Source organism: Eulemur rufifrons, chromosome 16 (assembly GCF_041146395.1).
Source record: "Eulemur rufifrons isolate Redbay chromosome 16, OSU_ERuf_1, whole genome shotgun sequence".
NCBI lineage: Eukaryota > Metazoa > Chordata > Mammalia > Primates > Lemuridae > Eulemur > Eulemur rufifrons.
Genome location: NC_090998.1, coordinates 31,925,280 through 31,948,530, shown reverse-complemented (window position 1 = coordinate 31,948,530; position 23,251 = coordinate 31,925,280). Strand labels below are relative to the sequence as shown.

At 34.5% G+C, this 23,251-nt stretch overlaps 1 protein-coding gene and 1 non-coding gene across 3 annotated transcripts in view; both read right to left on the bottom strand.

Annotated features, from left to right (window-relative positions):
- Nucleotides 1–23,251, bottom strand: part of CNTN1 (contactin 1) — a 342,876-nt gene that overhangs the window by 21,701 nt on the left and 297,924 nt on the right. For both annotated transcript variants that reach the window (XM_069489731.1, XM_069489733.1), the window contains one exon: nt 22,532–22,688. In XM_069489731.1, coding sequence (XP_069345832.1) covers nt 22,532–22,688 — 157 coding nt within the window. The remainder of the gene's footprint in view (nt 1–22,531; nt 22,689–23,251) is intronic.
- LOC138397717 (U6 spliceosomal RNA) lies at nt 15,426–15,533 on the bottom strand. The gene has a single exon (XR_011235844.1). It is a non-coding gene; the product is annotated as a U6 spliceosomal RNA (small nuclear RNA).

Genomic DNA, 23,251 nt, shown 5'->3' with positions numbered 1-23,251 from the left:
ACACTATACAGTTCCAAATAATCTCATAATAATCAAAAAGCATATTTATTTTTGTTTTATTTTGAGAATAATGTAACATTTTCCCCCTTTAAGGAAAGGGAACTAGCCTATAAAATTCAGGTATAAACATTTCTTCTTTATATTTCCTTTATCAGATTTATACAACATTGACTAGTATTTTAAAAATTGCCCAGAACATAATTAATAGCTGGTATTAAAATATATTCCTTAAAGAATGAGAAAATAAAACGTCAATAGAGTTATTGGGGCTCTTATCTAATGATAATTTATATACATTTGACAAATAGGTGAAAAAGGATAAAGAAAAACCAGAGTAAGAAAATTCTAAGTTAAACAATGCTTCATTTTTTTAACTGAAACCCAAAGTTCTACAACTGTAATAACTGAATGAATATGAGCTAGTATTATATTTTGTTATAATGATATTTAAATATAATTTAGTTATTTTAAATCTATTAATAATTAGTTAAAAGTTTTTGATAAAGATAGTTTTTAATCCTAGGGAAGAAGGCAAAAAAAATGTGGATTCAGTGAGCTGCAAAAAGGTATTAATATGCTCCACCATCAAAATCATCAATACAAAGTATTAAGCAATTAGCAAAACCACAAAATAACCAGTGTTCCCCAATATGAGCAATCTTCTAGAGGACTGACTCTGTTATTGGCAGAAAAATATACTCGGAAAACCATAAAGGAGACAAAAGCTAAATAAATTGTATCTGTGAAGTACTTTTTTCCCTACATCAAATTCATTTTGGGTATCAAGTATCCAGGATAGTATATGCATATGTTTAGGGGCTTAGTCAGCCATTTGTAGTGACTATATTAAAAGAATGTCCTTTTATTTATAAAAACCAAGGCTCTCTCCAAAAAAAGATTAGAATATATAATGTCACTAAAGCACTTGAGATACTTGAAAGAATATGAGAATTATGATAACTACATTTTTCAAATGTGGTAGCATCATTATTTTTTCTACTTCAAATCTTTCTTTATTAAATTGGTTTGCCATATGTTTTAGATTTCTCCTTGGATTACAATCTCTTTGTAATGTTAGAATCACATATGCCAGTTCTTTATTTGCTATGAAAATTATTATACTAAATATTTAAGTGCTTTTTAATTGTGTTCATTTTTCTTCTTGTGACTATTTTATTTTAAGAATTTTATCTTTATATTTTACTGGCTTTCACATTTTAGAATACTTTTTTTACGAATTTAATAGTTTAAGAATTTTTTTTAGCTTACATGTAATCATAAAGCATAAACTAAAATCTGATTCATGTCTTATAATTCTTGAGGATAAAATAATTGTTAAGGCATTTATGATCTAAGTCTTTAGTATTTATTTAAATAACTTTTTTGCTAGTTTAATTGAAAAACAATATTGAGTCAAAATGCTTTCCCAGGTTATTTGGAGAATAAAGTATAAATATTTATTTACAAGTTATATGCCATCTCATTCTAAAAAGGCTTTGAGATTCTTTACAAAAATAGGTAAAGTATGATAATGAAAAAAGAAAATTTAGAGGAAAAAAGACAAAGTTAGGAAAAATGAGACAAAACAAGAGATAATACCCAAATAGCAACATCAACTAATTGCTAATATTCCTAATATTTATTAAGTGTCTACGGTGTTCTGGTACTTTTTAAAACCACTGTACATACATTCACACATTTTTTAAGTAAAATATACAATGCTTAACATGCTCTGCTGGAGGTAAATCAGAGATTTGGCTCGGAGCTTTGGCCACACAACACAAACACAAAAATAGATCAGTCATGAATTTTATTATCCAAAAGTTAACATTAAACAATGTCTAAGGAAAAGCTCATCTACTTCTGGTCCTAAGACCACAGACACAGTTTAAGGGACAGTCTAGTTGGGCAGGTGTCCAGGATAACAATCTGCATTGGATGCAACACAGTACTGGAAATGCAACAAAGTAGGAAAGCATATCTACCACAGTATTCTTACCCCCAGAGTTCTCTTAAAGTAGAGTTCTGTTTCCAACAAGAGTTTCCTGGAATTGATAAATACATTCAGCAAAGCTTCAATATAAAAAAATCAACATACACAAATCAGTAGCATTTCTATATACTGATTAACAGTCAAGCCGAGAGTCAAATCACAGACTGAGTACCATTCACAAGAGCTAAATACAAAGAAAATAAAATACCCAGGAATATACTTAACCAAGGTGGTGAAAGATCTCTACAAGGAGAACTATGAATCTCTGAAGAAAGAAATGCAGAGGATACAAACAAATTGAAAAACATATGCTCATGGATAGGTAGAACGAACGTTGTTAAAATGTCCATACTACCCAAAGTGATTTACAAATTCAATGCCAAGTTACCAAAGTCATACGTCACAGACCTGGAAAAAATAATTCTACACTTTGTTTGGAACCAGAAAAGAGCCCAAATAGCCAAAGCAATCTTAAGCAAAAAGAACAAATCTGGAGGCATCACATTACCAGACTTCAAATTATACTACAAGGCTATAGTAACCAAAATAGCATGGTACTGGTACAAAAATAGAGAGACCAATGGAACAGAACAAAGAACCCAGATATGAAACCATCCACATACAGCCAACTGATCTTTGATAAAGCAAACAACAACATACACTGGGGAAAAGAAGCCCTAATCAATAAATGGTGCTGGGAAAATTGGATAGCCACATGCAGAAGAATGAAACAGGATCCATACCTCTTATCACTCACAAAAAATTAATTCAAAATGGATAAAAGACTTAAATGTAAGGCATGAGACCATAACAATTCTAGAAGAAAATGTTGGAAAAAGTCTTCTAGATGTTGGGCTAGGCAAAGAATTTATGAAGAAGATCCCACTGGTAATCACAGCAACAACAAAAATTAATACATGGGATTTGGTTAAACTAAAAAGCTTCTGCACAGCTAAGGAAATAATCAACAGAGCAAACAGACATGCTATGGAATGGGAGAAAATATTTGCAAGCTACATATTTGATAAAGGGCTAATAACAAGCATTTACAAAGAACTCAAGCAAATCAGCAAGAAAAAAACAAACAACTCTATTAAAAAGTGGGGAAAAGACATGAAAAGAAGCTTCTCAAAAGAAGAAAGACAAATGGCTAATAAACACATGAAAAAATGCTCAATATCGCTAATCATTAGGGAAATGCAAATTAAAACCACAATGGGGTATCACCTTACCCCAGTTAGAATGGCTTTTATTAAAAAGTTCAAAAAACGGTAGATGCTGGTGTGGATGCAGAGTGAAAGGAATGCTTATACACTGTTGGTGCGACTGTAAATTAGTACAACCTTTGTGGAAAACAGTTTGGAGATTCCCCAAAGAACTAAAAGTAGGCCAACCATTCGATCCAGCTATCCCACTACTGGGTATTTACCCAAAGGAAAAGAAGACTTTTCATCAAAAAGACACCTGCACTTGAATGTTTATTGAAGCACAATTCCCACAACTGCAAAGATGTAGAATCAACCCAAGTGCCCATCCATTTATGAGTAGATTAATAAAATGTGGTATATGTATATCACAGAGTATTAACCATAAAAAAGATGAATTAATACCTTTTGCAACAATCTGGATGGGACTGGAGACCATCTTCCTAAGTGAAGTATTGCAAGAATGGAAAAACAAACACCACAAGTGCTCTCTAGTAAATTGGAACTAACTAATGAGCACACATGTGCACAGAGGGAAGTAAAAATTAGTGAAAATCAACCGGGGGAAGGGGAAAGAGAGAAGGGGTGGAGAATAAACCAACTTAATGGGTATTATGAACACTATTTGGGTGATGGGCACACTTATGGCCAGGACTCAAGCATTACAAAAATGGTCCATGTAACACTAAAACATTTGTACCCTCTTAATATTTTGAAATAATAGAGTCCTGTATTGAAGGAAGATGTTTATAACTTAGAGTATGTGGAAAATAAGGTTCCTAGTAAATATACTCCAGTAAGTAATATCTCAACTGCTTGCAAAGAATGGATGATTTAACTGTAGGCTTTGTTTTGTTCTAGTGTGTTTGTGTAGGCTGGATGTTGAGGAGATGAACTGTTCTAGGGTTTAGACAGAAATGGTCCTCCTTTGCAGCCTTCCTCTAATAGGATCTTATCCTCTCCATTAAATAAATAGTGTTCAGAAATTTTAAGACCCCTCATTTAATATGAAATATTAAATTATTTTATTTAAATATTAAATATTTATTAGCTTGAACCAGGGTGCTCACTTCTCTAGGTTCAGCCCTACTTGAGAGAATTTTCATTCATGGTAACTTAAAAGGAAGACATTTTTTGTAAGGTACACCAAAATATATCCTCAACAGTTATAGAATAATATGGCAGTAGATGCTGTGTAATTATTTTGTTTGTTTGTTTTGGTTTTGTTCTTTTTTAAAACATGCCCTCAATCTAAGCCAACAGCATAATATCAAAGTATAATTCAATAAAAAGTTAATTCTATGAGGGCACAAAACAATGCGTTCTATAAACCTAGCTCATTGAAGCTTTGGATTGATTCATTCACATAACTGATTGTATCTCCAGAGATGTACGGATTGAGGCATCCAGCATACATCCTCAATATGGCTCCCAAGTAAGAGAAAGTTAGGTTTTTGGGAGTAAAAAAGTCTGAGATGTTATAATAGTTTTGGATCTCCAAAGGACCAGGGTACATAAACAGATATACATCATATTTGTGGTATTAAAATTTCATGAGTGGTAACAACTGCTAGGAAAACAATGTGTAACAAGCCTTCTTTGGGAGGCTATAATAAAGAGAGTTTGAGAAACACTGATATAGAACATTATTTCTCCCAGTCATGCTTCTGGTTGGAATTGGATGCAAGAATTTAAGATACATAAAGTCAGGTTTTAATTTATTCATTTATTACTCACATAAAAAGTAGACATTATTCTTCTCATTCTATACATAAAGATTAGAATATACCTATGCTAAATCATCAAGGTACATAAATAATTTATAAGATTATAGGCATCTTGATTAGAGTAGTCAAATTTTGCAGGATATTAGGACATCAAACAAAAACATCACAGAAACAGTTTTATATCTCATGAGCTGGGAGTTAATGGTAGTGACCAAGTTTGACAGAAATCAGGCAAAATAACAAATGTGAATATGATCTATTCCCATCCAGAGTAAGATGGGAAGCCATTAAAAGTTTTCGTCCAGAGAGGTGATAAGAGCTGCTATATTTTTAAGTGATCACTGTGTTCATTTTGTCAAGAATGAATTGTAGGTGCTAAGCGCAAAGCAAAGAGAACCATTAGATTGCTAGTGCAACAATCTGGAGACAAAGCCTGGACTGTGCCTATTTAGCATAGGTATATTCTAATCTTTATGTATAGCATGAGAAGAATAATGTCTACCTTTATGTAGCAGCAGGAGTAAATATTTCTAGATATATTTTGGTGGTAAAACCAATAGGATTTTTTGATGAAATAGATATGGTATGTAAAAGAATAAGAGGAAGTCAAAGGTGACTTCAAGGAAGACTGGAGATACTTTGCTGAAATGGGTAAAACTGCAGAAAAAGCAAATAAAGGGAGGGGAAAAAGAGTTCAGTTTAAATATCTGACTGGAGATAGCAATCAGGCAGCTGGATAAATCAGAGAAGATTGACATTTGATTGTTTTGATTACTTTCAGCATATACATGCCATGCACTTAAAGGCTTGAGACTATATGAGATTACTTAAGGACCAAAAGGAAGAGAGGTATTGAAGTACTGAGCCTGGGAGATTTTAAAGTTCAAAGGTTGGAGAGATGATCAGAAACCAGCAAAGGAGAGTGAGAACAGCAGCGTGGGAGGGGCAGGAAAACTCAAGAGAGACTGGTCAGAAATCAGAAAGCCAAGAAGGGCATTAATGCTGCTAAGAGGTTAAGGAGAGGACTACTCCTGGATGAGAAGCAAAGGAAGTCACTGGTGACCCCTGACAAGATCTATTTTGATACATTCTTGGGGTGAAAACCTGATTGGAGCAAATTCAAGACAGAACTTGAGAGGAGGGATTGGAGGTGATAAAGATGAACAAATTATTTGTTGAATTTTACTCTGCAGAAGATCATAAAACTATGCTACAGGGAGAGATTTTCTTTCTTTTTTTGTTGTTTTGGCTTGTCGTGTGAGTTTTTGTCCCCCCTTAAAGATGGGCAGTAGAATGCTTGTACGGTGATGAGAAAAATCAAATAGATAAAAGAAAAATGATGATGCATAAGAGAAAAGAAAGGATGGCTGAAGCACCATTCTGTAGTTAACAAGATGTGTTAGAATCTGGCTTACATGCAGTAGGATTGCCCTGAGATGAGGATATGGAGTGTTGAGCCAGGGCATTATGAAAAAAGGCACTTGACCTGGGCACATCTGCAGATGTTGCTGCTTTGCGTTACTTCTATTTGCTCAGGGAAATAGGAAGCAAGGTCATTCACTAAGGAGGGAAGATGGGAAAGACGTGTTGAAAATTTAAGGAATGAGAAGAAGGTGTGAAACAATTGTCTGGGAGAGGGGAAAAGTGGATGTGCTGGGACAACCTAGTGAAATGGCCCACAAGCACTATGGGCTCACTTGAGGTTAGTGATCATGAAATCAAGGTGAAACCAGTCTTCATGTTGGTATTCTTCTCCAGCCACCTTTATCTGAAAGAATGTAGGCACAGAGCAAGTGGTGAGTCAGATCTAATCCATGTTTTAGCTATGTGAGTATGGTGAAATGAGAGAAACAAAAGGGGGGGATTGGTCCATGCAAGGGAGCAATTATAATCCATGGTGTGGCATTGAAGCTGGAAATGAAGAGAGTGAGGACATGAGGAAGGTAAGGGACGTACAGAAGGTGGTAAGATCAATGGCTTGTGCTTCCTGCTGGGTCAAAAAAAGTCAGGAGTCTGAGAACTAGAAGTGAGCAGAAAGACAGGAGGTGGTCAGAGACTAGGATGTCTTAGATTATGAAGACAGTAATGATCAGGGTTGGGGTGGAGGTCTGGGAAGAACAACATAAATAAAATGATATGTTTCAAGGAAATGTGAGGACAGAGTAATGTAAGGATCATCCACATGTGCACTGAAATCACATAAAAGCATGAAAGAAGTCCTTGGGAGAGAGTGACAGTGATCTGAAAACTAAAGTCTTCAAGGAGTAAGTAGGACTGACCCAGGAGGCCGGTGGAAAACTTCAACAAGAAGGGGAAATGTGTTCGAGAGGCTGATGGTATGAGATTCCAAGCAGGGTTTTTTAGGCAAGAGAGAATATTACCGAAGTGACAAGAAGCAAGGGCACCTACCCCTCCACCCGGCCCAGAGTTCAAGGGGTCTGAGAGAGTGTCACCACTTTTGAATAAACTGCAGAAGGAAAAATGCCAGTGCAGAGAGCAAGATCTCAAATAAAGTAAAAAGGTGAAGGAAACCTTCAGTGACAGAATGGAAGTTATAGAAGGCTACTGATGACTCACAATGAGTTCCAGAAGGAAGAGTGGGTAGGTTTTAAGAGTTCAGTAAGAATTAAGTATGGATAGAGATGGATGCAGGAAATGGGCACCTGGAGCTGTAATATTAATAATTTGAGAGTCCTGAGTTTCTTAAGTGACTGTCATAAACAAGACTTAACACATGAGGAGATTAGATCTGAGGGTCTCCAGGCAGATGGTGCTGATGAAGGAGGGGGTTATGGGGATCGGGATGAAGAGGGAAGATCTTGATGGGAGCACATGGAGTTCTGCTTATATGTGGGCACACACCATGTGGAAGGTTGCATTTAATCAGAGTTCGGGGTTTGTCCATGTGAAGAGCATAGAGGGAGAATGGGGCACAGGGTAGACAAGGCAGTTGTTTTCATTGTCCCATGGAATCTGAGCTGACATTTAAGGAAGGAGCTGAGGACATGGGGGGAATAAGGGACAGAAAAACAAGCAATAGTATCAACAGTAGTTCTGGGCGGGGAAAGGTGAAGAACTGTTGGAGTTGGGAGGAGATTCGAGGGGATAAGGTAGAAAGAGAAGAGTTAATGGTCAGACAGTAGAACACTTAAGATTAAAATTTTTAAAAATGTTTGTTAAAAATGTCAAGATTTACAGGGTTTCTTAACCTTTTAATGTCATGGACACCTTTAATGGTCTGTGGATCTCTGAGAATTTTGAGAATACATGCATAAAATACAATACATAGAGTTAAAATGAAACCAATTATACCAAAATGCATTTATAAAAATATCAAGAAACCAAATATATCTTTATCAACACATTAAAATAATGAGCTTATTAACATTAAATGTTGAGATATAGGAATAAGTTTAATAAATGTCACATTTCTGAAGAAGTGTAAAACACAACTGCAATATGTAAGCATATCCATGATTGTTGTTGGTGACAGTAATTTGTTACCTAAATTCATATTTAAAAGAATGCTAAATTTTAGTTAGAAATTAGTGAAAATTATAATGTAATTTTTCGCTGTTCAAGTTTCAAGGACACCTCAAATTCTAATTCATGTTGAAGTCTGTGAATCTCTGTCTACATTGTGACAAGTGGATGGCTGAGGCAGGACACAAAACAAGATCATCAGATATGAAGAGTTACACAAAACATTGGAAGGATCTTCTACAAAGATGTTGATATTCTACAAATTCACAGCTGCCAGGCACATCTGGGTTCTAAGGCATCTCCTATGGGCTAAGGGTCTTGTGGAGCCAGTTTTCTTTAATCTGCAACACCCTTGACTCTTCCTACTTGTCCTGGCTATGTGTAATTCAAGTCTGGTGATTTGTTTTTGAAAGCATTTTTAAGAAAAAGAGATGGGAGTGAAGGATGCAGGCCCTGAAATGGAAGCTTACAGAAGAAAGACTACTGGCTGGAGAAGTTCATACTGTTGAAATTGTTCTAAATTATCTGTTTTCTTTTGGTCTGGTTCATTTTGCCAGAGGTGCCTATAAAAACTGCCTCTGGAATGTCATTTTCTTCATTGCACTGCTTTCCTACTGTGAATAATCTACCAAGAGGCCTGGCTTCTTGCCTTACCCAACTATGACAAGTACTTTGAGACCTAAGTGTTCCTTCATAAATCACTAAAGCTGGTCCCTAATGTAGTATCAGATGGACTATTTTAATATATTCACATATCACTTTTCAGTTTAAGTGTTTTATATTCCTTCTTTTTATGGCATTAAAGGTTTCTCATTAGATTTATGAGAAATTTCAAGGGTTTTAACAATGACAAATTCACTTTCTTTTCTAAATGGTTTTCAAATTTATGTTAGAGTGAACAAGTGTCAGACCTCAAGAGGGAAAATTTAAAACACAACTCCTTTTCTCAGAACAGACAATTGTCTTTATATATTCCTGAGGGGATTACAAACCAACATAATCTACAATGTTTCAAAGGAAAATGAATTTTGAAATGGTGTTTTGATGGTTGATGGGTATATCTATTAAAGATAATCTTATTGCTTTAATTCACTTATTTGTTGCTCTTATTTCAGGAGAGAATATAAAGTAATATCCTCTGTGGTTTGAGGGGAGGTATATCTATCTTAGTATTTCATCCTTAGGAATACAGGATGTTTCCAATCCATTTGAGTGTACAGAGGAAATATCTTAGTGCATTTTTTATGTTATTAATAAATCAACATTAATATAAAAATGCAAAATTGAGCTTACTAATAATTATAATTTTACATTATCTATCATTGTACAAGGTTATTCATTTTCTCATGACAAATTTATTGGTGCAAACTATTATGACTTATTATAAAATTTCTTCGATATAATTATATTCTCCAAAAATGATCAAATCCTTTATTTTCCAACCCCCTTTTCAAAAGCACTGACTATATATAGGTGTCCCTTCTCATACTAGGTTCCAATTTTAGTTCCTTCAGCAATATTCTTTCCTGAGTCTATGATTCTACCCTCCTATTATAACATTCTAAATTTAGAATACACCACCAAATGCTGCTCTTGATGTTAAGGGGTTACCTCATAGATTTCAGAATTGCAGAATAGCTAATATAAAATAGAAAACAAAACAAAAGCATTTACAATTTTCCTATAGCAGAAATGACTTAAGCCATTCCTTAAATATTCCTCTCTACTTGCCTACTTAACTATTCTTTAACAGTGATATGGCCAAGTATATATTTTTAAAGGATGAATCTGTGTTAACTGACTTTGTTTGAATCATCGTCCTTACAATTCAATTTAGTGACATAATATTTAGTAATCTGCTCAGCATCATAAATCTTTGTTTTCATCTCAGCATCCACATTGACTGACAATTCCTTATTGCTTGAATCAGAAATAATCCTTCCTTTTGAAGCAAACTTTCCAGTCATTCTATAACTCTCCATCCCTTTCTCCATTTTTATGAAGCTGATCCTTGACCTAATTTCCTCTTCTCCCTTTTCTCCAAGTGTATACCCTACATCTATGTTTATTTATCTCATTATTTAACTTTAAACATTATGCATAAATCATTTTCTTTCTGCTTTTTTACTAATAAACTCTTCATATTTTGTTCAGATATTCACCCCTTAAATGAGGTTTTCTCAGCCTCACATCAGTGGTAGATCTTGATCAGTTTGAGCAATCCATGGAAATGTCATTTTACTAGTTTATGGGTAGACTTGTGACCAAGTTCTGGACATTATCGGAAAGGTTTTCCAAGGGGCTTCTGGGATAGGTACTTCTTTTTAAGATGGAGCTTCAAAAGAGAGAGACCTTCTTCTTTTTATAGGGTCTGTGTGATAATTCCTGACACCACTGTAGACTTTTGCAACCGCAGTGAGGACACGCTTTAGAATGAAGCTGATACTGAGATCTCTTAAGTGGGGACAGTGGGAAGACTGTTCCTAGTTTATATTTTCAAGATGCTGATCCCACCAATCCTTTTTTAAGCAAATTTTGAGCTGAGAGTTTGTTACTGACAGCTAAAAATATTTAATGGACACACGCTCTCTGTTCATCTGTTTAAATTATTCTTTACCTAGAGGTAATAAATCCTTGTTTTCCTTGATCTCCTATTATATCAACCATGCAATTTGCCAACTTTGGGCAACACCAACAAACATCTGCTATCTCCATTTCTGTATCCAGGCTGGTATGCAATGCAAATAAAGTTATGTAACTATGCCAGTTGGTTTTCTGACAAATTTATGTCATCTGACCTCAGCTGGTTTCTCAGTTTTGCTAAATGATCCTTTTTTCGTCTGTCTCCATCTGGATGTCTAATAGGCATATTGAACTCAACGTGTCAAAATTTGAACTACTCCTTATTTTCTTCTGTCATCTATTTTCAGTAGATGATTCTGCTTTAGTACACGATTCTGTCGGTTGTTTTAGTAGATGATTGTGCCAGTCAATCTAAATCCAAGGAGTTCTGCCAAATCCCCTTTTACACATCTCATCAAATCATCAGAAAATACTGTTGGGTGTTCTTCCAAATAAATCCTGAATAACTGCTTCTCACTTCTCCTACTGTTATGACACTAGTCAAGGCTAACTTCATCTTTTGCTCGGACTATGACCATTTGGCTTCTAACTGTTCTCTGTTTCCAGAGATTCACAGATTTCCCGCATCATTCTTGAGATTTCTACTTCCCTCTCAGAGTAGCTGAAATGCTCTACTGTATAATATAAATTTAATCGTCACTTCCCATTCTAAAAATGGTTCAATGGCTTCTCATCACATTTAGAATAAAATCCAAGGTCCTTAACCAGGACCTGTAAACCTCTCTATGATTCAGGTTCCACCCATCTCTTCAGCCTTATTTTGTCCATTCTTCCCATGGCAAGGAGCCATACTGGCCTCCTTGCTGTTCTTGAACATCCAAACATACTCCCAGCTCAGGGCTTTTGTGTTGTTCTGGTGGGAATATTTTCCTCCAGATAACTGCATGGACCATTCTCTCACTTCATTCCATCCTCTCTTCCAGCATTAGCTCATCAGACAAAGCCCCTCCCTGTCATTCCTACTCAAAACAGATACCCAGCCCTCTTCCACCACGCTTTACCCACCATCCCAGCTTCACTGTTGTCAGCTGTCTTCAGATAGTATCACTAATAAAATGTTGTATATTGTTATTTATTCATTTTTTTTTTTTGCCTCCTCTCTTTAGAATGTAAACTCAAGGTTTGCATAGAAAAACAAGACTTTCACCCACCGTATTTTTTCTCTCTTAAAATTAACAGTGACCTTCTTTTGGGCAGAAGTTTGTCTCTCCCAAATTCATATGTTGAAGTCCTAACCCCAGTACCTCAGAATGTGACTGTATTTGAGATAGGGTCTTTAAATAGGTAATTAAGTTAAAATACAATTATTAGAGTAGGCCCTAATTTAATACAAATGGAGTCCTTATAAGAAGAGGAAATTAGAACACAGACACACACAGAGGGAAAACCATGTGAAGACACAAGGAGAAGACAGCTAACTGCAAGCCAAAGAAAGAGGCCTCAGAAGAAACCAACCCTGCCAACACCTTGATCTTGGGCTTCTAGCCCCAGAATTGTGAGGAAAAAAAAAGCTGTCTATTATTTAGGCCATCCAGTCTGTGGTACTATTATGGCAGCCCTAGCAAACTAATATAGACCTCTAAAATGCCAAATTCAATAACTATTCTTTACTCAACTTCTTCAGCTCCCTTTTACTTTTACAACTTTGAAATAAATTATGTAAATTAGTATTTTTAAAAATATAGACAACACCATCAATATCTGTGTACTCACCAGCCAGGGAAAGAAGCAGAACATTGGCATCATCTCAGAAGTCTTTTCCTGGTACCCACCCTCCAAACAACCCCCTGCAGATGCAACACTGCAATGAATTTTGCAATAATCATTATCTTTTAGAAGAAATTTTACATGCTGTTTAAGTGGCATGTAAAACTTCATATAAATGAACTTCCAGTCACATGTTGCTTATCAATGGGGACATATATCAGAGAAAAGTGTCATTAGGCAATTTTATCACTGTGAGAATATCATAAAGTGCACTTACCCAGACCTAGATGGTACAGCCTATCACACACCTAGGCTATATGGTATAGCCTTTTGCTCCTAGGCTACAAACCCATACAGCATGTTACCGTACTCAATACTGCAGGCAACTGTAACACAATGGTAAATATCTGTGTATCTAAACATGTCTAAATAGAGAAAAGGTATAGTAAAAATACAGAACTATTTTTATGGAACCACCATCTTATACGTGGTCCATCATTGACCAAAACGTTATGTGGCACTTGACTGCACATGTATTATTTTGTGACTTCTTGTTCATGTTCAACATTAAATATTTGAGAATTTTTATCATTAGAATTTATCATATTACATAAAAATAAACAGCATCAATTTATCATCAATAACAATTAAAAACAGACTTGGAAAAATATTTGTAACAAATATGGTATAAAAAGGTTTATAATCTTACTTTATGAGTTGATCACAAAAATTTAAAGAAAGTTGTTAATATGAAACATAGCAAAGAACATGAACAGCAATTTACAGAAATGGAACTATAAATAGCTCTTAAATATGTTAGTATGTTCACCTCAGTAGTAATGAAAACTATGAAATAATATTTTTTCTTAATTAACAAAGATTTTTAAAATGACAAAATGCTATAAAAATTTGTTTAATTATAAAATGTGGGCATTGCTGTTTGGATAGCAATTTGGCAATTGCCAAATATATGCCAAGTCTTTTAAAAGGTCATGCCCTTTAATCTAGTAATTCTACTTCTAGGAATCTATCCTAAGAAAATAATGAGAAATTCAGAAAAAAGGTCTATATACAAAGATATCCATTGTGATATTGTTAGAATACTGAAAAAGAAAATACGGGGAATAACTAAATACAGTGGCCACACTATTAGCTGTGAGTCTAAGTGATCAAGTGATATTAATCATTACTTCTGTATCTTGGGTACATATTCCTTTTAGATATTCTCATCATATCATTTTAATATATGCAGTTTTCTGTTCTATAATTTTAATGGTACTGCCAATATCAATTTCTGTACCATGAAACCAAGATGAAAGTTAAGAGCCAATTTATTTTCTTTTTTTCATTTTGTTTAACATTTCCTGAAAATCCACATTTGGCTGGGTTATCCTAGTTAGTTTTGATGGTGGTTGTGTAAACCTAATTATTTTTCTAAAAGGTGTGCTGCATTTTCTCTTGGAATCTTGGCATCATTCCTCTGGCTTTCAATGCTCTCTCCTCTCTCTCTCTCTCTCTCTCTCTCTGGGGTAAAATTGTGGACACTACATTTCCCAGATTCTCTTGCCACTGAGAGGCAGTAGGGGGAGAACTGGGAGGTTGTAAGAAATCAGAAGCCAGTGCTGCTCTGGCAGTAGCCTGTGGACTGCAGCGGGGCCGGGGGTGGGGGAGTGCCAGGGCCAGGGAATGTCCCATGAATGCCCCACTCGGTGCTGCAGGCAGGCAGACCCCCAGTGTGGGTTCCCTTCAACTCCAGTTTCTTGCTTTTCTCAAAGCCAGCAGACATTCAGTCTTGCTGCCCTTACAAAGGGTTTTGCTTGCTTTTTAAAGACTCTAATTCAATAGAGATATTTCATCTTTCCTGACAGAAACTTCACTGATAGAAAAAACAAAAGGAAGAACTTTATAGCAATCTATGGCTTTACACTCTGAGCTCAATCTTATTGGAAATGAGTTCCAGCATTATAGACTTGATCAGAGATCTGTAATCTATTGATTAAAGCTATTGATAAGTCTAAGGCCTGCTTGTAAAATAAGTGAATTCTCTCCCCATCAGAGACAGTGTTTAAGCTGAGGCTGAGAGAACATGAGCCAGGAATGCCCTGCAGGGAACAGTCCTGAACTACACCAATGTACAGCTCCAGAGACTAAGACTGTGTTGTTTCATAAACCAGAATGATTTGGGGAATAAGTAAATCTTGGAGGATTATTTTAAGTTTTTCTTTCTATTCTTACAATATGTTGCACTGAGGAATGCTTCATCCAAATTATTTCTGAGTCTAAGTAAATGAGTAAAATAAAATGTTGGGGCTGTTGTGTGAACTTGCTGCCAGCTAAAGAAAACTGGAGGAAGATTCAGGAAAATCCAGGTTAGTTTAGATGCGGAGGTGCTATCTGTTGCCTGACACAGTGGCAAAATGTGCTTCCAGAACTAGTGCTCAAAGCTCCAGAAGGACAAGTAAGACTCAGGGAACTTCCTGAGCTGGCAGTTGTCCATCATCATCAGGGCTATAAATTGCCTCTCAAATTCAAATGTAGAGACTCACAAAATATTACTTCGTACAAATAATTTCTCTTTCATTTTCATACTTATTACAAAACTAGGAGTGCTAAGTACCGCTGTACAGTTGGGAAAGGCTTTGATTAGTCATGATTCAATGGTAATGGAGAGAATACCTATTTTAGAGGTAATTTATGTGTCATCCTTGTGTAGGGACCATGCTAATCTTCTGTGTATCATTCCAATTTTCGTATATGTGCTGCCAAAGTGAGCACTAGAGGTAATTTAAATGTAAGCTATTTGTCAACCTAGAGATATATATGCTGGATTTATATGCTTGAAGATTCAAATTGATCCCACACAAAATGTAGTAAAGGAAACAAAATATTTATTTCAAAATAGTTGAAGAGGCAGCATTTGCATCTCCTGAACTAAAATATCTGATTATGTGTTAATCACGAATACAAATTTAATGATATATGAATTAAATCTAAACATCCCACTATCCTCCTGTCCCTTTCATATTGCACTAGTTAGGCACTGGAGAAAGGAGCATAGGAGGAATGGAGTGAAAGTGGAAGTTCCACCTAGGAAATGGTTTCCTAGACCTTCCTCTTCTGCTACTAGGCAGAAGGGTATAAAGCAAAAAAACCAAAATGTGTTTTTCATCACAGTGTTTAAGTCAGTGGCTTTGATTATATAGCTTAACTTAATAGCTTGGAGTTAACAAAAATAGTAGGTTAAATATTTAGATTATATCATCAGTGGTAACATCAGGATAAATTACACATTTATTAGAAGACAGAAGGTCAACAATTAACTGTAGTAACTTTAAATCAAATGGAAAAGATGCCTTGCTCTTTTAGAATCTACTCTAGACATCCACCACTGCCTTCTTTCCAGTCTACCATCAGCATCTTTTAATCATTCTATGGCAATAAGCTTGTAATAAGTCTCCTTACATATTACCTTCCTACTACATATATTTTCCACAATCACTAAGATAATTTTTCAAGTAAGAAAATTTGATCATGATACTCCTGCCTTAAAGGTTTCAAATTTTGACTTCTTTCCCTTAGGAAGAAGTTCAGACTCTAAAATGTCCTTAAAAGTCTTCCTTGATTTGGCTAAATCTTTAGTCTGTTCAAAACTAAATAGTTAAAATATGCATGTTCACTATAAATAATTAAATATATGCTTCTCTGTGGATATTTATGACCAAGGATCCTTGGTAACCGATATTCTAAAACTTATAGCAACCATGTACTAAGCCAAATTAGCTTCGAAATTTATCTTCAAAATACTGCAGTGATGTGCACATTCTCTTAATTTAGCTCAGAATGACTTATAAAAATGAAAGGTTTTAAAATACAATATAGAATTTATTAGAGATAGAATGCTTGTGATGAGATGTTTCTGCGATGTTACGTGTGCCTTGATATGCACTGCAAACATTCAATAATGGATAATTAAGACAATAGATAATAGCATGCAGGTCAGAGAGAAGTGGAGTTACGGATTACCCAGTCTAATAAAATTCCTAGAATATGTCTAAAATGAAGTCTTCATCTTTATAAGAATCAAATTTGTGGCTCAGCACGCGACATGATACAAATCATGTGTCTAGTGGGGAAGTGCATCAATTTTCTAGAGATGTAGACTAGAGTTTTAAATTGCCCAAATTATTCTTATTTTAAGTTCTTTTTTATTTCAGGATATTATGGGAGTACAAACATTTTGGTTACATGTTATGACTTTGCCACACCCAAACCGTGATTTGAGGCATGCCCTTTCCCCCCTACAATGCTCACCATGTCTATTAGTTGTGAGTTTAACCACCCCTGACCTCTCAACCCCCAAAGAATATTACTACTGTGTCAGCACCTTAGTGTTGATCAGTCAGTGTCAATTGGATGGCGAGTACATGTGGTGCCTATTCTTCCATTCTTGTGATACCTCACTTCAGAGGATGGGCTCAAGCTCTATTCAGGAAAATAAAAGAGGTGCTAGATCACCATCATTTCTTATAATTGAGTAGTATTCCATTGTATACATATACTATATTGTATTAATCCACTCATGGATTGATGGGCACTTGGGTTGTTTCTACATCCTTGCATATTGAATTGTGCTGCCATAAACATTTGAGTGCAGATGTCTTTATTAAAGAATGTCTTTTGTTCATTTGGGTAGATGCCTAATGGTGCTATTGCTGGATCAAATGGCATTGCTATTTTTAGCTCTTTGAGGTATCTCCAAATTCTTTTCCACAGAGGTTGCACTAATTTGCAGTCCCACCAACAGTGTAAAAGTGTTCCTATCTCTCCATATCTTCACCAGCATTTGTTGCTTTGGGATGTTTTAATAAAGGTCAATCTCACTGGGATTAAGTGATATCTCATTATGGTTTTGATTTGCATTTCACTAATGATTAGAGATGTTGAGCATTTTTTTATGTCTACTGGCCATTATTCTTTCTTCTTTTGAAAAGTTTCTGTTCATGTCCTTTGCCCATCTATTGACGGGGTTGTTTGATTTTTTCTTGTTCATTTTTTGAGTTCTAGATATATTCTTGTTATCAGCCCTTCATTGGATGTGTAGGGAGAAAATATTTTCTCCCATTCTGTAGGCTGTCTATTCGCTCTAATGATAGTTTCCTTGGTTGTGCAAAGCTTTTTAATTTGATCAGGTCCCATTTATTTATTTTTGTTGCTGCTGTTATTGCTTTGGGGGTCTTTTTCATAAATTCTTTGCCTAGGCTGATGTCTGAAAGAGTCTTCCCTACATTTTCTTGTAGGATTCTTAAGGTTTTGTGCCTTAGGTTTAAGTCTGCTATCCATCGTGAATTGATTTTTTTAAGAGGTGATAGGTGGGGATCCAGTTTCAATCTTCTGCATGTAGCTATCCAGTTTTCCCAGCACCATTTATTGAAAAGAGATTCTTTTCCGCAGTGTATATTTTTTTCTGCTTTATCAAAGATTAGATGACAATATGTGGATGGTTTCATCTCTAAAGTCTCAGTCATGTTCCAAAGGTCTATATCTCTGTTCTTGTGCCAGTATCATGCTGTTTTAGTTACTATAGCCTTGTAGTACAGCTTGAAGTCTGGTAAACTGATACCTCCCAGTCTATTCTTTTTGCTTAAGATTACTTTGGCTATATAAGGTCTTCTCTGGTTCCATACAAAGAATAGAATTATTTTTTCTAGATCTGTAAAGAATGATGATAGTACTTTGCTAGGGACTGCATTAATTCAGTAGATCACTGTAGGTAGTATGGACATTTTAACAATGTTGATTCTGCCAATCCATGAGCAAGGTAGATTTTTCCATCTGTTTACATCTTCTATAATTTCTTTTCTTAGTGTTTCATAGTTCTCCCTGTATATGTCTCTTATCTCTTTTGTTAAATATATTCCTAGATATTTAATTTTCTTTGAGGTTATTGTAAAAGGTACTGCATTTTTTATTTGAATTTCAACTTGACTGTTATTGGTATATACGAATGCCTCTGATTTGTGTGTACTGACTTTGTACTCTGACACTTTACTGAATTAATTTATCAATTCCAGGAGTCTCTTGGTTGAATTCTTGGGGTTTTCTAGATATAATATCATATCATCAGCAAAGAGTGAGAGTTTGATCTATCTGCCCCCATTTGGATGCCCTTAATTCCCCTCTCTTGTCTAATAGACAGGACATACCTTAAAATTATCCAGGCCATATAAAATAAACCCAAATTATTCTTGTTACTAAATTTTTCTCTATACAGACATCATGAATTAATTCAACAGTCTTTGTTTAAAATCCTGCTACGTGCCAGATAGTCCCCTAGGTGCTGGAGATTCAAAGGTCAATCATGGCAGACAAGAGTTTGTTTCCATGGAGCTTAGATTCAAGTAAGGATGAAGATAGCAATAAATAGGTATAAATTAGTAGATAAGATCATTTTAAATGGTCATAAATATTATGATGAAAATTAAACAGTGTGCTATAATGATAAATTAATCAGAATGGGGAGCTACCTTAAATTGGTGGCCACATATATAGCTTCTCTGAAGACGTGGCATCTAGAATGTCAAAAATAAACTCGCCATGCCAAGATCCAGAGAATTCCAGGCAGAAGGAAGAACAAGTACAGATGCCTCAAGGTAGGAATGACACAGATGTGTTAAGAAGAGAAAGGTCAATAGAGGAAGGGAGAAATCATTTAACTGAAATGAAAGAGTTTGGCATGGCCAGATTATATAAGGCACTATAGCCACAGTAAGGAATTTAGATGTCAATCTATAGGACATCTTTCTAAGAGGAGAGTTATATGATTTGATTTACGTTTGAACCCTTCTGACTGCTGCATAGAGAATGGACTACACAAGGCCAACACTGGAATCCAAGAGAATCATTAGAATTGCAGTAGGGACAGGCAGAGATGTGGAAATATATAAACCTCAGCATATTTTAAATATGTGAACTATGCCTGCTGTATTGTAGGTATTCAGTGTATACTTGTTGAAATGAATGATTAAATGAGCAAACAGCATAGTGTTTATAAACATTAAAATCTAGCAATGTATTGTATTTCTGGCTACATATTTTGGGCATTAAAAATGAAAGCAAAGGAAAGTATTGGGAGTCTTTAAATTTACAAGAAAATCTGTCTTTTCCATTTGTAGTTACATGTTTTCCTCATTGAAATAATTTAAACAATTTTCAAATAAATCCAAATCTAAACAAGAAAATTTCAGAATAGTACCAATCACTAAGCATCTGACATTTCATAATGTTAATTCTACAGTTTCTTTGTACAGTTTTGGTCAGAGTAAGAGATAAACTATACAAATTCTTAAGTTAATACGAACATCGTTAGTTGACAAAAAAAGAGAAACTTATGGAAAATATTCTATGTTTGGGATTTTTAAAAAAGCATACTCTGTGTCTTCCATAGATGAGTTACTTACACTAGAATGTCAAATTGTAACCATGGCGTACTGAAATTGACCCATACCACTTCCTCATATCCAATTATGAAATTTTCAGGAAATTTATTAGCAATTTATTAAAAACACCATTATTAAAACTGAATTATGTAAACTTAGTTAAGTTAAAAAGCTTAAAATGAAGGTAGTAAACACTCAAAACTCATCACTTCCTAATATTTTTGCTACATTTTAATGTTATCAATGTTCTTGGGGTTGTGCCTATTGCATCTGTATGGTGGCAATACCATATAATGATGTGCTACTGAGCAACTCTTCCAGTTCCATATGTAATGCATCATGTGGGAAGGTTGAAATCAGACATGATGACAATATTTACAACACAGAAATTGGCAAATGCTATAAACCAGGCTCTCCCTCATCCTGCAGAGTCAGCTGTTGAACATTTACCCACACACCATTAGTTATAACTATACTGATATTACTGTCACTGCTACGGCACCACTAGCTACAAATCTCTAGTCTAAATCCCAGGAATTATGTTCTGCTTCACACAAGGAATGACGAATGAAGGATACGGAAATGACGAGAGTGAAAGTCTGCTGTGGCTGGCTTCTAGACAGGGAAGGTCAGTGCTCAAGAGCTATTTACTTATTTCTTTTGCACTTTACCAGCCTTGACATAATGGCTACATTTCCCCCTGATTTCCTTTCTGGGAAACAGCCCTGTCAAGTGTAAAAGCTATTCAAAAATGTCTGTTACTGAAGTACCAAATTTAGAAAACAATTCAAAAATAAAAAGATGCCATTATCTCTTACCAAATTAGTAACAACTAAAAAGAAAGACAATAATCTTGAAGGGATACACTGAGTAAAGCATGCATATACAATGATAATAAGAACATAAATTGATAAATATTTTAAAAGAAATTTGTCAATCTAAAGGAAAACTTTGTATTATTATTTAAATTTAACCTGCAGAAAGATTACTTTATAAAAATATACTTAAAAAGTATTATTTATAATAAAAAATGAATTAATTTGTACACTTCTTTAAAATATTATGTATATTAAATGAAATTTATAAAACCAATTCAAGATAAAACATAAAATTATAATGCATATAGAGTGATTAGAAGTAAATTCAACTAAACATTTAACAGCAGTTGTTTTAGAGTATTTGGAATATGACTATTTTCTTTTACTTTAAGATTTCTATAATTTCTAAATTTTCTAGAAAGACAAAATAATCATATTTAAACTAAAAATCAAATTTCTCAATGTATTGCCCAATACATTTTGATTTGGAGAAAAACTATATGGGTTGTGATAAGTTTTATGAAAATGTGGCTTGAGGAAGCTAGCATTTAAGTTATTAACAACCTGGCTTTGTGTTAAAGGATTTCTTGTTGATTTAATACATAGCATATTCCTTTATTTGGCTATAAATCACCAAATTTTCTTGGTGAATATTTACCAATTTATTTATTTTGATATAAATAAATCAATTCTTCCCATCTTTAATTTATTATTTTCTAGTATTTCTTAATATCACACATAATTCTCAAATTAATATCATTTTTATTTCAGTACAATTAAACTATATCATGACTATAGGGTGAGAAAAAAGTATAAAAAGTTAAATAATAGAGTGCTGAAAATCCAAAAAAGGAAAGAAATCATTTCCTCAAATGTGTATTTCCAATTACCAATGCTGTGAAAAATAGGGTTTACAGAAAAGGAACATATAGGGAGAGGGACAAGATAAAGGAAACATAATCTACTGTCTTTCTATTTAATTTGTGCAGGGCAAGTAAAAAGGGGTTAGAAGAGTATGGAAAGTAGTCCAGTGAATTTCCTCTTGATATAAGAGAAGTTTAGATACTATTAATAATCTATTATTATGTATCATTTACTGCATTATGGTATTTTAATTGTGCTTTTTATTTAAACTATTTAATAGACAATAAAGATTGAATTTAAGGTGTACAATGTGATGATTTCATATATGTATATACATTGTGTAACAATGACCATATCAAGTTAATTAACACTTTCCATGCTGTACATTAGAGCCCCTGAACTTGTTCATCTTAGAAGTTTTTCATTGTGCTTTGACATCCAGATCATAATCAACAAGTATGTGGCAAGTCACAAACTTACTTTTCTGACTCACAAGGGAAGAATATAAAGTTTCAGGGCATCTTTGACATTTCAAATCTACTGAGGAAAATAATGGCATTGGTGTGAATATCAGTCCTATCTTTACTCTTGGAAATCTATGTGGTCTAAAAACATACGGTACTTCATTGACATGTGTTTGAAATGACTAGTTTACCTGAAATTTTGACTTGAGACACCACTCCATCTCCTCCTTCACTGTGTGCACGAACCTCTACAACATACTCTCCATCCCTGGGGATTGGGACTTGTATGGAGTGTTTATGAGTTGAATACAGCTTGCCATCATACTGGCCATCGGGTCTATAGAGTACCTTATAAAGTCCAAAAATATGAATACTTAATAAGGTCATAATAATGAGGCAATGCCCTAATAATAAAACCAGAATAAAAATGCTTACACTTTTATTAATAAAAATTAATACATTTAAAATTAGCAGAAAAATTCATTGTTATTTTTAATTCACAAAAATTTATTTCTACAATTTTTTAGGATTTATACAAGAGGATGTGACTTAAATATCTGTATTTGATTTTTTGAGATGACTCAAAGAGATGGGAAAAATGTGTCTTTTTAATAAAACAGTATAAAATGAGGGCTCTTTCACTAGAAAGAGTAATCTAAAAAATCGTCAATATATCAAAGAGTTTGCAGGATGCTGGGCAACACTATAGTCATCATTGCCCAACAAAATGAATTCATTCTGTCTCTCCTCTCTAAGCATGGATTATTCTAACAATTCTATTCTTTAAAGCAGTTATTCTATTTATCTTACTCACTTGGCATGGCATTTTCTTAAAATTTACTGAAGGTGTTTTTTCATTCAAAATTTATCATGGCACTCTGTCATCTGGCTCTGCTATACAGCTTAGCATA